This window comes from Girardinichthys multiradiatus, chromosome 4 (assembly GCF_021462225.1).
Source record: "Girardinichthys multiradiatus isolate DD_20200921_A chromosome 4, DD_fGirMul_XY1, whole genome shotgun sequence".
In the NCBI taxonomy this organism is placed as follows: domain Eukaryota; kingdom Metazoa; phylum Chordata; class Actinopteri; order Cyprinodontiformes; family Goodeidae; genus Girardinichthys; species Girardinichthys multiradiatus.
In genome coordinates, this window is record NC_061797.1 from 15,814,660 (window position 1) to 15,831,362 (window position 16,703).

The 16,703-nt window shown below is 37.3% G+C and overlaps 1 protein-coding gene across 1 annotated transcript in view; it reads right to left on the minus strand.

The window, feature by feature from the left end:
• Positions 1 to 16,703, minus strand: part of LOC124867043 (A disintegrin and metalloproteinase with thrombospondin motifs 7) — a 198,307-nt gene that overhangs the window by 179,116 nt on the left and 2,488 nt on the right. The window contains exon 2 of the mRNA XM_047363243.1: positions 8,682 to 9,049. Coding sequence (XP_047219199.1) covers positions 8,682 to 9,049 — 368 coding nt within the window. The remainder of the gene's footprint in view (positions 1 to 8,681; positions 9,050 to 16,703) is intronic.

The window sequence follows — 16,703 nt, forward strand, 5'->3', positions numbered from 1 at the left end:
ACAGCGTGAGAGTTCTGTCAGTTTAACCAAGTAAATGTATTTAGGGGAACTCCAGGTGAGCTCCGCCTACAAAGCAGACGAGGAAAAACATAAATGGTGCTCATCATGGCATATTCCCGGAAAGCTGAGTGAAAAATATGAACATAAAGCTGGTAAATAGTTGTTTTAGCAATTTTGCATTACAACTGGCACATAATACTTTCTATAATGTTATATATAAGTCAGGCAGGGAGTGAAAGACTAGACTATTGTTAAAATATTTAATTACAATAAGACACTGTGCCTTATTCACAAGAAGCAGGGATAGGTGAGATAAGAAGATGAAGATAAACAACAATGGATGAAGACATGGAAGAAGAGTCAGCTGACATTGCAGAGAAAGGTAAGACAAGAAACAGAGAGAGGTTGTAAAAAGAAAGGTAAAAATTGAGCATTAACAAATGGAAAAAAATTCCCTTTTTAACATAAAGACATTATGAACACAACACAAACAGATTGAGATGAAATGTTTGTCCCTTTTGATTTTACTGGATGAGATACTAATAATTTGATTCAGTGCATGTTTACACTGTTTGTAAACCACAGTCACTTTAATGCAAAAGGCCATGGTATGAATTATAGTAATGTACTGCCTTTTTAAAATAAATTTTATTCTATATGGATAAGACGACCCTTTTTACACCTGGAGCCTCTGCTTCATTAAAGGTCTTTGCTCAATCCTCCTTTAAACAGTGAAGATTGAACCTGAAAACGGTGTAAAATACCACCGTTTGCAGGTATTGAGAAAATCGTTTGGTGTCGATGGAAATTTGAATCCACAAAACAATTTAGCGGAATGAAAAAGTGGGGAAGTCGGATTTTCCTGTGTGCTGCCTGTAAAATAAATACAGGCAGCTAAATTGATCTCTCAGGGAACTTGCTCTACTTGAAGTGCAAAGACATTTCCTCAAACAGATATATAGAATCAATATTATATTGATTAGACATTTTATAAATGCGGAAAACTCGGGCAACTTAAAGGCAGACTCGGATTTTACACATCAGTCTGTCTGCAGGGAGCAGGATTGCTATATGGTGTAAAACTTGCTATTTTGTTCAGGCTGAAACCCAGCTGCATACTGTCTAAATACCTCCAGGCAAAGGAGAATTTATAGTGAAATTTAAGTTGAATTTATAAAATAATACCCAACAAGATTCTGGGTTGACATTAACTATCTAAACAAGTGCTTTTTCTTAACTATATGTGAGACAGTGATATTTATAATGCATTTACCTAAACTTTAATACACTCCAAGTCAAAAGTAAGAAACAGCTAAAGAAGCAGTTCAACTTAAAGAGTAACAAACGTAGACAAGGAGAGCCCTCAGCATCCAGGCTGAAGCTGGACAAGCTGCTTAACTAACACACAAACCTCAGCATTTAAACAGGAAGTACATCTGCTTTGAATACCATTTCTGGTATGGTACACTTGATTTACAGAAGGTTTACACTTGAGATACGGATAGACAGAAAATATATAAAAGGTTCTCAACCAATCACCAAAAACCGTTTTCAAAACGAACAATTAGCTGGCTCTTGGAATACAAGAGTTTTTCTATACACTAACAACGAACAATACAAAACGTCAATAAAATACATTGAAAAACATCAAGGGGTCTTTCAAACATTTTGTACAAATTGGAATCTTTGAAATAAGGCATTCAGTATCCTTCAATGTTAGACCCTTAAAAAAAATCCATTGCAATCAACTGCCTTCAGAAATCACTCTATTAGCAAATATAGTCCACCTGTGTGTAATGTACTCTCAGTATAAATCCAGCTGTTTATTGAGGTTCATTAGAGAACATCAGCAAAGAGGTCAGAATTTAGAAACTGGGTTAGAGCTTAAATCCAAATCCCAAGATTTCAACATCCCACTGTTCAACCCATCATTTGAAAATGGAAACAAAAATGGCACAGCAAGAAAAATCTAGAAGACATGGCTGTCCACATTAACTGCCAGGCCGGGCAAGCAAGAGCATTAATCAGAGAAGCACCCAAGAGGTAACTCTGGAGGGCTGCAGAGATCCACAGTTTGAAAGAAAACTCTGAAAATCATTCCACAGCTCTGCCTCTGGTGTAAGTGTTGCAAGAAGAAAGGTATAAGTCAGTTTAAAGGCTGGTGATAGTCTTGAAAAGCGCACAAGATGAACATTAAATGAGACCAAACTTTCTTGGCCTAAAAGCAAAAACACATGTGATGAAAAACCAACTGCACATCAAACTGAAAATCAAATTTCAAAGGTATAACATGGTGGTGGCAGCATCATACTGTTGGGATGCTTTTCTTCAGCAGAAACAGAGATGGTAGAGTTGATGGGGAAATAGATGCGACCCTGGAAGAAAACATGTTAGAGGCTACAAAAACCTCTAACGGGTTTTCCTCGTGAGACTGAGATGATGGACCCTGGATATTCAGCCACAGCAGAAATAGTCAAATCAAACCATGTGCGTGTGTTGAAATCACCAAGTTAAATCCCAGACCAAAATCCAAGGAATCTCTAGCAAGACTTGAAAATTGACACTAACAGACACTATTCATCCAATCTGACTGAGCGTGAGCTACTTTGCAAAGAAGAATGGTAAAAAATGTCCCTTCTCTATAAGTGCAAACATTGTAGAGACATACCCCAAATAACTGCTGCTCTTATTGTGGCAAAGTTGCCCCTCGTACTACAACGTATTGACTCAGGATATACAGTCATATTTAATAAATTAGAATAAATTCAATGTTATTAAAAAATTTATTTATTTCAGTAACTGTTTAGTAAGTGAAACGCAATATAAAAATTAATAACACATAGAATGGTGTTTTCAAGCCTTTATTTCTGTTAATTATGCTAATTTTCCTCTTACAGCTAATGAATGAACATTTAAGATTGGGACATTACATCAGACCAATAAATAAAAACATTTCATTACAGAAATGTGGGTTTAATGAAAATTATGTTCAATACCTGCTCAAAGGTTATTTTTATTCAGGGTGTATTCACACTTGCCACTTTTGGTCCGCTTTAAACAGACCAGAGACCAGAGTTCGTTTCCCCTTTTTGAGGTGGTCTCGGTCCGCTTCCAAACGGACTCTGGTGCGGTTCGCTTATGGTCTGAATACAAATCGGCCCCGATCCTAACCAACTACAAAAAGCGTACGTCTCTTTGGACATAAAAAGCCACTGTAGCCGGTAGCAAAGGTGTGTGTTGTAAGGTAATCATACCTGATAAGCTGTGTGTTGCTTAGCAACGCTACTGGCTTGTTGTGGGACAAGGCACGTAGAGAATTTCGGCGTTCAGCACGTATTCGGTTTTATGTTTTTTGGATACAATCCGGGTTAGCACCCGAACATCCCTTTCAGACAGCTTCCTCTTGCGTCCACAGTTAATCCTGTTAGATGTGGTTCGTCCTTCTTGGTGGTATGCTGACATTACCCTGGATACCGTGGCTCTTGATACATCACAAAGACTTGCTGTCTTGGTCACAGATGTGCCAGCAAGACGTGCACCAACAATTTGTCCTCTTTTGAACTCTGGTATGTCACCCATAATGTTGTGTGCATTTCAATATTTTGAGCAAAACTGTGCTCTTACCCTGTTAATTGAACCTTCACACTCTGCTCTTACTGGTGCAATGTGCAATCAATGAAGACTGGCTACCAGGCTGGTCCAATTTAGCCATGAAACTTCCCACACTAAAATGACAGGTGTTTCAGTTTCATTGTCCAACCCCTGTAGATTGCTTTTAGCTCGAAGAGAGTGATATAGATATTATAGAATGTTTCACATTAGACTGATGAAGGTAGGCTTTGTGAATATTAACCTACACTGATAACAGCTTTGAATAATATGGTATAATTTGAAAACCTCCAATTTGCATGTTTCAGACAAAAAGCTGAAATAGCCAAGAGGGAGATTTAATATGGAGAAATATTAACACAGCATGAGGATAATCCCTTGTCTGATCTCTGAATTAAATTGTGTTTCATTTAGGTCAGAAAGCACTAAGGAAAGGTCGGTCTTTATAAAACATTTACTACAGTATCCTTATGAAGGACACTGAGAGAGCAGCTCCCAAAAAAGGCCTGCGTAGACATTCGAGTGGGGAAAACAGATACCTGGACTTATGTATTAATTTTATTAGCTCTATTTCTTCATCAAACTATAATTTCAATAAATTTGGTGTGGTATATCTCATGTAATCCTGAAAGCAGACAAAACAGTGAAGTAATTGGAGCAGAAATTACCTGCTGCATTTTGAATATACTTGGTTTGAATTTAAATGTGCAGAAGATGCCCTGCGCTTGGATTGCATCTCTTATTTTGCCAAATGAATTGAAGAATGTACTCACCTCAGCTGAATGCAGTTTTATCTTTATGGAGCAAATGCAAAATTAAGTAACCGAAAATGTGTAAAAATAACAACTAAATGTAAAATTCTTTGAGCAAAAAATAAACTGTTTAAAATCGTGTGGTGTGTTTTTTATGCTGGAAAGGCATAACTGTCAAAACAACAGTTGTACACTTGAGCCTATTAGTTTGAGGACTTCAAATTAATTGAATGTGCACATATTATCACTTGGTAATATGTAGACATCAGGCATGGAAAATTCAACACAGTCTGAGACACAGATAAACATGGAAATCTAAAAAGGCCCGCACATTCAACCAACACAACAATGTCAAATAAATAAAGGATCCTTACTATGAAAAACAAGATGAAATGCTTCACAACCTTCAGTTGAGTATGAAGCCCTTCCCAGAAGCAACATTTTAATCATCTCAGTTCATTATTAAAAAAACAAACAAAAAACACTTCAAGTCAAATAGGGAAAGTAAATGATGTACACTCAGTAGGTCTTAAAATTGTAAAAGACTGAATTAGAGCTGTTTTGAACTAGTTTATTTCTTTTTGGTCACCTTCTTTAAGTATGACTAAAAGAAACCATTATAGAGACAGACCTGGAAATAAGCTTTCTTGCTCTGCTCTCGGTGGAGGATGCACGTGTTTTATATCCCTCCCTCTTGCCTGCTTCTGCATCTGCTTTTGTCTGTGTTTTTCTCAGAGCCTCATTTTACATATCTTCCAAACTTGCAAATTATGGATTTGGTCAGCTGGTCTTTCAATGCAATTGATACATTTTTTTCCATGGGAAGACAGAGTAAAGGAGAACCCTCTTGCCCAGCTGGTACATTCTTCTCTGGATACACAATGGATTCCTGGGAACAGTAGAAGCTTGTGTGCTTGACTACAATGTGGGTTGAAGACCTGACTTATCGAATGAGTAGCAAAACGTGGGCAGCTGTTCAAAGCATCCCAAAGCTGCCTGCGATGCTGGATGGAATCTGCAGAGCGATCAATTAAGAGATCTAAGCCGCAAGCTGGATACGGTTCTACAGAATCGTAGCCTGGAAGGGGCTTTTGGACTCAGAGATGAAAGGATTTAATCATGAAGAAGGTTGTTCGCTCCAGAACTGCGGGAAAGTCCCAGAAATTTGGATATTTGGATTCGCAATTGAGAGATAACAGTAAAAACTCTTAAAGTGGTTGGAAATCCACACAACTCCTTGAACCACAACATTTATTGTTTTTCTAAATCTGGTGCCCCAACGTGGCCTTGGCAACTTCTTCTAAGTGACAAAATATCTCCTGGATGTTATGTAAACATGGCGGTCTTTCCCAGCACCCCCGAACAGCTGTGACCCACATAAGACTTTGCGGTCGATTGAGAAAACTTCCATCTCTCTCCTCAAGGACAGTGGCACTCTATCTGTGTTGAGAGTCTAATTCTTGCACACACACTCACAGTTATATATTCGCACCCCCAGGATTCCACCGCACCCTTGCAAAATCTTTACTTCTTGTGTGTTGCTTAGCCCTGCACCTAATTGTGTGATTTCATTACTTTTTTATAGATTTTTAGCTTTATCAGAATGATTACCAGCGAAAACCAAACATTATTAGTCATTTGGACTTTAGCTGCTCTTACACCAATGACCCAGCTTTATTAGACTACAATGGACTGTTATTACTTAGTTCAACTTCAGTACCAGTAAAACCAATATATTATTAGCACCTGAAAATGTGGATTAAAGCTGTTTTGTACCAGTGACTCAGCTTCCCTAGTTAGAATTCAGTGGAATGATGAGACTATCAATATTATCATCTTCTTCTAGCATAAGATGCTTTATTATTAAGAGTTTCTTGGAACCAATTTCTACCAGTAAACTTGGAAGGATTATTAATTATTATTACTCCCAAGGATTATTAGTATCATATGATTTGTTTTTCTGTGTTTGATTTTCTGTATCATTGTAATGTTCTTCCTGATGTACATCGCTTTGAGTGCCTTGTTGCTGAAAAGCACTATATAAATAAACTTGACTTGACTTAAAAAAACAGGTCAATTTAATGTACACAGATGTGTGTCTTTTAGCCATAACTAAGGTAAAGTGATAATTTGATAAATGCAGACAGCTTGTCACATTTAAAGGTATATTGTCTACATTTCTCCTACGTCAACCTTGCAAACATAAATGGCTCCAATATAAAGTATTTCTACTGTGAAATCCCTATTCTTGTCACTTATTGAACTTATTTCTCCTTTTTTTAAACAATCTATTGTTGGGATCGCAGTTTACATAGACTGGCAAACATGTCTTTAATTTAGGTCTTTTGACAATTTATTTAAAGGATTATATACTGTAACAGACACATGCAATGATTTTTCAAAAACAAGAATTATTTACACAAGGGGCTGCACAGTGGCACAGTTGGTAGCACTGTTGCCTTGCAGCAAGAAGGTCCTAGGTTCGACATCCGCGCGGGGGTCTTTATGCATGGCGTTTGCATGTTCTCTCCGTGCATGCGTGGGTTCTCTCCGGATACTCTGGTTTCCTCCCACAGTCCAAAAACATGACTGTTAGGTTAAGTGATCTCTCTAAATTGCCATTAGGTGTGATTAGGTATGTGCATGGTTGTTTGTCCTGTGTGTGTCTGTGTTGCCCTGCAATGAACTTGCAACTTGTCCAGGGTGTACCCCGCCTCACGCCCATAGACCGCTGGGAAGCTGGTGCCAGCTTCCCAGCGACCCATTATGGAAGAAGCAGTAGAAAAGATGACTGACTGATGACTGACCAATTTGCACAAGTTTAAATTTATTGTTTATTTTCTCTTATCCTTGCAAGGTCAGAAATATACAAACAGACTCCAAACCTATACATACTCTTACCTAAATTATTTAATGTGATTCAAAGATCATCAAACAACAAATGTACAACTATACTCCTCAGATAAAAAGGAAGCTAGTTAGGATGTTCAGGAACAACCCAGGAACCACTCAACAATTTGCTGAACTGACCACTGCTGAAACAATACTGTTACATTGTCATGGACCAAGAGGATGCTGACCAGGAATAAAAACAATCTCTTAATACTGATGCAAGTCCAAGCTTGGCAGAAAGACCAGCCCAATGACCTTTGGAGAAAGTTTGCTGCCTTGACTGCAGTCAAGGTGGGGCTTTCAAACCTTGTGGTGGTGGTGGTATAATGCTCTGGGGCAGTTACGCAGTCACTGATGCTAGTACATTACACAAAGTGGATGGAATATTGAAAAAGGAGGAACACGTCCAAATTCTTCAATTTCAGCTCAAATGAACAGTTATATGGTTGAAATTTGAACACAGCAGACAAACTGGGTTTGGAATGGCTAAAGCAGACCAACATCAAGCTTCTGCAATGCACTTCCATAGCCAGGAATAAATTTGTCAATCAGTTCTGCAGTGGGCATGGGCTAGGATGAGATTTTCATGATATGATGACTTTGAAGAAAAATACCAAGGTGCAACTTGCTTAAAAACTTTAAACTAATCATTAATGGTAGTATATGTATACATTGTAGCCTGCATGTATAATTTTAAAAGTTTAAAAATACCACAATAAATTAGAATTTGCGCACCCAATACTTTAATCATTAAAGTTGCATAAAAGCATTCTGGGAATATTAGGGTTTAAATAAATCAATAAAAAACTGTGTTTTGAAACAGTACGTTCAGCTCTATCACTTTTTGTCTCATCATCTCCCAAATTAATCTGAAAAAGAAACTCTGGCATCTTCCTGATGAAGAAATTAATTACTCCAATGTGGCGGAGGCAACCTAACCTTTTTAAACCAACTGGCTTTCTAATTACCCTGCGCACAAACAAAAACAAAAACACACCCACACAAATGGATGCAGCAACAGTGAAAACCTGGCAATGCATCACAGCAGAGAAGCCCCTGTTCCTGGGTCATGTCCATGGGTTCTGATTCATTCTTCTTGCTTTTACTTTTCACTGTGCAGATTAAGCTGAAAGAAAGCGTGCAACTCTTAACACACTTATTGGTTTACTTAAAAAAAGGTCAAGATGTTTCAGTGTGTGGGTCTAACACTTGGGTAATGGCCTCCAAAGAAATCTCAGAACAGTAATAAACATAAATACTTTAAGTCAATGTGATGATTTATGGTCTCTAAAAAGTGTTTTCACATATTAGATAGCTCTAATTCATAGAGCCTTTCACAAAATTAAATGTGTATATGTACATTAAATTCATAGTTTAAAGATTACATGTTTTGACATTACATCAAATTTATCAAGTTTATCTACTCACCAGTCCATCACAAACACTTATCGCGGCACTCCCTTTCACAGTGGTCCTGTCCCACACCTCACCTAAATAATGACACCTCATGGCCCCAGGACGATGGATCTTGGCCCCTTCGAGGCCACCGTACCTCCTCTCTGTCATGAAGCCCGGAGCCAGCAGGTTTGGATTGAGAGTAAGGTTAAAGTGCAAGCTGTTGCCGCCGTGCAGAAACTGATAGAAGACTCGCTCTGCGGCTACTCTGTCCTTTGAGGTTTCCCGGCGTTGTAAGCGGCGGGCATGGTGAGACAGGATGTTTGACAGGAAGTGGCCTCTGGCATCAACTCTGGTGGGGTGAACTACTTCATATGGAGGCAGGTCGTGTAGAAATCTCTCTGTGAAAGCCATGGTGGGAAAGCATTATAGATGAGTAGCTGGGCTAATTTTATTTATTGTGAGAATGAGCAGAGTAATTAAACAATTAAGGGTCTGTAAAACTGTAAATAAAAATGCAAAATTCCAAACCAAATCTCATGACAGCATAATCATCGCATTTATGTGATTGAAAGCAAATGCAGTCTTTCATTAATGCTTCAAAACCTAATTTCCTTTTCACTGTTTGCCTTTTACTTTCATGTGCAGCGGGTTAATTACGGCTTTTGAAATTTGCTCTCCTAAAAGGAAATGATCTCTAATTTTCTGCGACCTGAAGTGAATGTATCAGCAGGATCAAAGAAGTGTCTCTAAGAGCTCCAAGAGATGCATAAGAATAAAGAAAATTTGCCTTCAAAAAAGTACGTGTCCTTCCATCTCAACCATATTGATACTGATGCAGTATTATAGCATATTATTCAAAAACACCTCTAGTGAGGTGGGAAAGAATTATTTGGATAAATTAACTTGGCTTGTCATCATAACAGCTTTTAGATTGACCATAACAAAACAAAATGAAACGTGTAAGGTGTATCCATTCAGGCTTTACTAAGAGAAGATGCACAAGCTGGACCACCCATCCTTGCTGGAACCCAAATCATTTTAGAATTTATCGTTTTGCAAGTAATTCGATCAGTTATAGTTTGCACTTTTTTAAGTGGGATCGCGTGGACTACTTTGTGCAGTCAGTATCTTACTTGCAACACACAGCTGTCAGACTGGTCTCAATTTAGAGAATAAGGGAGAAAGCGTGAAGGAATTGTCAAGCTGACAGCCACGCAGAGTGTGGCTAATACCTACTGATAGGGGTTTTCCACCAAACAGGTTCCTCTATAAACGTCTTATTTAGTACATTTTTGACAATAGTGCACGGACATAGTTTAAACAGGCAAATCATTATTTGTCCTAGTAACCCTGCAAACAGATGGCCTGATATCACAATCTTAATTGTTAATGCCATTTTAAACAAACAGCAATGTTTGAGAAGTTTTGCAATAACAATCTGTTAATCTCTGATCTGGGTTGCAGAAATGCTGGAAAACAAGGAGTTAAGCAACATTTAGTGCATGTATAATTAACACAACTTGGTGATATTAAAAGACCGATAGCGTTTAAAACTGAGCTGGAAATAGCGTTTATGGATTCAGTGGAAAATATCTTACAACCGATATGAAGTAGGTCAATGTATCAAAAGAAAGCAGAATGATCGGAGAAAGTGAGCTCCTGTTATACCAATGCTTAATATTGTTTTTTTTATTAATGTTAAAGTTTGATGTTTTTACTGGTTCTGTCATAAATGAGGCAGACCGAAAACAAAATTAACTCCAGCCTTTTCAACGTGGCATTCACAAATAGCTACTAATGACAAACCACTGAGCCGGTTGCATCTCCATAGACTCACCGACGGCTGGAGCTAGAGCTGGAAGCCGTCAATCAGTATAGTGGCTATGCTGCTATTAACGTTACTGTCTGACATTAATCAGCGTGAAATGCTAAAAAAATTATAATAAATATGTAGAAAATAAAATCAGAAATAAAAAAAATAGGAAGAATGTTTTTTAGTACTTTATATGCAAGAATGTCTTATATATGTTTTTCCATGTATAAAATAATCCACTGGGATAATGATCCGGAACACAGCCCAGCCAGAACTTATAAAATAAGGCACAGGGGTTATGACATGAGGGGTTGTGGAAGGAGAAGCAGAGGAGAGACACCGCTGTCTGGACTGGTAATGCTCCAAAGTTTGCCTGAAGAAGTTCCAATTTTGGGCTTTATGAGAAAGTTTTTGTCTCAGCCATAATGAGGACAAGGACTAACAAAATACCGCAGAGTTTTGACCGCTGTGAAGTTTGTTTTAGGTATTGGATATTCGCACTACGCGGACACAGTGGGACTTCATCCCATTTGATCCGATGCAGGCAGTCTAATTACGGGACTCTCTGCCTGCTCCCTCCTCCTCCTGCAGACGCTGGTTTTGTTTAAGGACCTTCAATAAATTTCCAAATTAAACACGCTGTTTAATGGTGGTATTGTTCGGTCTTTTAGGGAAAATGGATGTGTGTCTGAACAGCTGATTTTATGTGTGATCAGCTGGTTTAGGATGTTAATAAATAAAGCTCTACACCTGCCTATAATTCAGAAAGCTGACGTGTTGTCCTTTTCGTTTTCTTTCAGCCTTCAGGTAGGTTTATAATTTGTAAATAGTAAAAGTATATTTTGGTTAGACCCGCTCCAGCCATTGTGGTCCCTAATATTATTGTAGTTGCTTTTGAGTTTTATTAACTTTTTCCTGCACTACCTCAGCGAAAACATTATCATTTCTCCTGGTCTCATGGCCAATCATTGAACAGCAGTCTGTTCACGTCACATGTAGTCCCGGCTCAGCCCTAATTTACCTGTACAGGAGCAGGGACCAAAAAAGTAGGTAAAAAACACTAATGGAAACGCTTGCAAGGCAACCTGAGTGGAGCCGACCAAAACAGAGCCAGTGGAAAAAGGGCATAAGACAAAGAGCTGGTGTGAAGCAGGCACTGGCAACAGTTTGTCACCCTTTTAATCCTAACAAGGAGATACATAGGACAAACAACTATGCAAGCATGTATGCTCGCACACACACACACACAAACACACACTCTTGTCTTACTCTATGTTATGAGGACCTTGCATTGACTCTTGTCAACTTCCATTGATTTCCATTCATTTTCAACCTTTCTATGGCCTAACCCTGACCCTACCCCTAAACCCAACCATTACCAGTACATACCTAACCCTAAGCCTAACCTCAACACAATTCACACTTTAGTCCTACACCTAACCCATAGCAAAATAGCAAGTGAGGACCATGAAAATGTCCTCACTTTACATTCAATTCAATTCAAAGATACTTTATTGATCCCCAAGGGGAAATTAGAATTCCAGTACAACCCATCCAAAAGGGGGGGACGGGTCACCGAGGCTTTGCAGCCCACTCACAGGCGCTGCCCTTAACATCAAATGGTCCTTACTTTGACGGTGGAATCCAATAAAAAATGGTCCTCACTCAGCTAAAAAAAAACAGGAGCAAGCACACACACACACACACACACACACACACACGCACCAATTAACCTGATCTGCATATTTATAGAGGACGGGAGGAAGCCAAACAAACCCCAGCATGCACAGTAGAGAACATGCAGACTTCATGCAGAAATAGTTGAAATGGGATTCAGACTCAGGACCTTCTTGTTCCAGTTTACACTGGAACAACCTTCTGAGCCGTCTTTTGCCAACTGTTCTTGACTGGTGATTAGACAGGTGAAACTGCAGTTCATAGCTAATTATTAGGTGGATGCAGCCAGGTGTCTCAGCACAGTAACCAGTAGTAATAATTTAGCTGAAAACAAAAGGGGGAAAATGTAAGGAAGTACATCAGTCAAAAGAGAAAAACTGTAGGAATTAATTACACAGTTCAAGAGTGAATAGGAATTTCTCTCCAATCCCACTAACTGACGTAAGATACTGACTTGTCGTAACCACTCCATATAATCCTATTTATGAAAAATAGTACCCCATTAGGAATTTTTTGTTTAAATACCCAAATAACTCAACCATTCTTGTTGCATTAAAATATTTTTGTCATGGATATGCTTTTTATTTAAGTCATCAACAGCTCAGAGATATTCTGATTTAAGCGTTCAGTTAGGACAGCACCACATTACAGATCCACATCCCACTGCACTGCCAGCACCACAGGACCACTACTTTCAACAGAGACAATGGTCCAAGCAGTTTTTTAACGCATACTGTTAATGATTTCTCTGACCTACAGATTTATGCTGGGTGTCCCTAGATTCTGTTTTATCCTGCCGAGGTGAATGAAACTGCTAAATCCCATTTGGATTGACTGTGGTTGTTGGGATTAATGACATCAAACAGGAGAAATTACACTTGTAACTCTGTTAGATGTTAAGAATCTTGTTACTGCATTACCGTCATTGTAAAAAAAAAAAAAAAAAAACTGTATGCATTTATACCGAATGTCAAATTAATACAGAGGGTTCTGTAACAAAAAGAAAAAGGTCCATACAGAAACTAAATCTCATAAACTCTTCAACATTTATCAGTTTGGTACAATTTCTACAATATTTTATTTCTGCAATTGATAGCGTGACAAGTTGCCATATATCAAAGAAAACCAAAGCCATGTTTTGTATTTCTATTTTGATATTTTTCTAATAAAAAGTTGCAGTTTTATCTATTTTTATGAGAGTTATAAGACAATATTGTAAATATACCACATTTGTTTAATCTCTTAATCTGTCTTTATCTGGAGAGAACAATTTAAAACAGTCACATTCACTATTGTTTTATGCCCTCCTCATAGCCCCAGATTAAAGAATATCATGCTTTAAATAACAGATTACACATTTCCACAGCTGGCATCCACCTGCCTCCTATAAAATGTTTTCTTTGACTGGTCCAGGCTTTTTGTTTCTTCCTCAAAGAGAGAACTTGGGATTTTTTATATATATTTAAAATCTGTGTAATATTTGCTGAAATATAGTAGCATTGAAAGCTGGAAGTATGCATCACTGGTAAAATCAACTTCATACTATTAGAGAATGATGTTGACATGAAAAAGCTTTTAATAATGATTTTAAAAAATGCTTAAAAAAGAAACTATAGATTTTTATTTTCAGATTCTGGTACTGAAAAAATGAAAAGAGACAGATGGCTTCATCTGAAATAGATTCAAACCTTTGTTGAACCTTTATTATTATTCTGCATGTCTGCCTCAGATGTAAGACCTTAACTTTTCTTTTTCTTGTTCTTTAACAAAATAAAGACTGTGTCCATAGAGCAAATACCTGAATCTGTTGTGTAGACCGTCACTGCCGTTATATATATTTTTATTGTACACACCTGAACAATATCTTACAACCACGTAAAAAACAAATACTACTAAATGCATTTTGTACAAAGAAATTTAAATAGCAAAAAGAAGAAATAGATACAAAAGAGAAAAAAAACAACTAAGTGTAGGCAAAAAAGGAGAGAATGCTGCAAAAAAAAGTGAATTTAAACTCAAACAGGCCATTTGTCTTATGATCAAAAGTCAGTCAGTCAGTCGTTTTCTACCGCTTATTCCATAGTGGGTCGCAGGGAAGCTGGTGCCTATCTCCAGCAGTCTATGGGCTAGAGGCAGGGTACACCGTGGACAGGTTGCCAGTCCATCGCAGATGATCACAAGTTTTAAAAAAAAGTTTCTTTGAATGTGGCAGGATTGTTAAGGAGTACAGTGTACCTAAAAAAGTTACTTTAAAATTTCTTATAAGATCTTGAGGGTTGTTGGCCAAATATTCAAGTAGCAGAACCACAATAATATACCTGCACTGAGACTGAGGATCCAATAGGCTGTCTGTGAAAACACAGGAAGATCCTCAACCATACAATACTTATAATTTATTCCTAGGATTTTTAACAGGAGAGAATATTGAGCAATTTTTAGCAACAATCTAAAGAATCTTTAAATAAAATTCAAAAATGTTTTGGCCTCAAATTTGATTAAAAAACTGACAAAAAGTCTGAAGTTACACAGTGCACACAGCAGATGAGCAAAGTAAATTAGTCATGATCAACTTCCTTGTTTAACAAATACACTTTGCTTTTTAAGACAAATTTAATAAAAATATTTATATTTTTTTTATCTGGTGAGCATATGCGACTCTAGCCCTTCTTATTCTGATATATGTACTCTAGTACAGTAAATATTGACTCATCACCATCCTTGGAGTCCAATCTTTATGCTTTCTATCACTCGGAAGCTGTTAGTTTCAAATAATCACGTTGAAAAGTGGTTTTCTTGAGCCTACAAACAATTTATTTCCAGTGCTGTAAACTTTGATTGGATTATAATTGAGAAAAAAGTCCTTGCATCAATGGTAAACTTCCCAGTAAGTTTAAACTCAAGGCTTATTTTTTTCAGATCATACTTTGTTTTATCACATTTATTCTTTATGGGTTTTTTTCTGAACTCTTTCAAACCCAAGTTTTAATAACAAATCAGATTGACTTTAGAAACATTTTTATATTATAGGCATTTTCTTGGTTATTTTGTTGAACTGATGCAGACTGATAATTCAACCCTTATGATTATGAGTAACAGCTTTCCCACAAGCAAGAGATGTGTTTGCTGACATTGAAGTTTCAAGAATGAGAAGATTCTGATTGCGTCAGCTTGGATTGAATAACTTGTTGCCAGCTGAAACATATTAAGACGCTGCCGTCCTTCCCAAAGGGAGGCTTCTATTTGTTTAGTTAAACACAGAAGGTGACTTTTTTATGTTGGTCAGGCAATCCACAAAGATGCATCTCAATAATAAAATTAAATATAGTCAAAAGTTGCTTAATTCAGGATTCACTTCAAGAAATGAAATACATTGATTAGTTTAAGCTTTTATTTCTGTTAATTTTGATGATTATGGGTTACAGGTCATGAAAACCCAACCCCTTTGTGGAGGATGTCAAAGACTGCTTGCTGAACCGCTTTCAAGTCAACATGGCGTACCCATGATTGGGTATGCCATAACAAGACCATAGAATAACTTTTTTTAAAGGCCTCCTTTTAATTGTCTTGTTTAATATTCTAATTTTCTATAAAAATAAATATCACAAAGTGTAATGAATCTATATTTAATATTATTTTCACTTTTTCAATTACTGTTATTTATTTCAGTTATTTAAGTAACTGGAGATGCTCCAGTACATGCAGTTTGTAATTTCTGCAAAACTCAGATATTCCAGCAGAGTGGAGTATTAAAAAGCAAACATAGCTGTCTTTAAAAAGCATGACTGACTTTCAATAAAGGTCTGCATGGACTTTGTTGAATTCTTGCTAAATGTGGTTATATGAAATACATCTATTGTATCTGATTAACAAAGATGTCAGATTTCAGAAGAATTATCCTCACCATTAGTGAATATGGCCATTGTAATTAGACAAATATGAATCAGAAATTACTTAATTGCAGCTTTTAATGAAGAGGTCTAGACCTTGTCATCAAGAGGCTGTCAAGAAAGTAAAATGATCATGGCTTTTATGTAATTAAATGTAATTAGAAAACATGTTTGTTTAAAAATACATGGCCTATAAAAGGCCTACAAGTGGGTATGTTTCATCTAAAAGGGCTTTAAAATGATTCCAAGATCATTTATGTATGTTAAAAACTAAGACAGACAAGTTATTCTAAAAGACCATTAGTTTTCAAATAATGATTTCATTTATTAAAAGGAAAAAAGGCTATCCAACCTAATATGGACCTATGTGAAAAAGTGCCCCCCACTTCCCACTCCCCAACTTGTCAGAAGAGAAAGTTAGAGATTAAAGTCATTGACATCTATTACTTTGGAAAGGTTACACAGCCATTTCTAAGGCTTTTGGCCTCCAGGGACCTGTAGTGGGAGCCAGTATCCACAAATAAAGAAAACACGAGACAGTGTTGAACCTTCCCAGGAGTGGCCATCCTACCAAAAGCATTTTAATGACTGATCCAGGAGGTCGTCACAAAAGAATCCAGAACATCTAAAACATTGCAGGCCTCACTTGGCCTCAGCTAAAGTCAGTGTTCATGC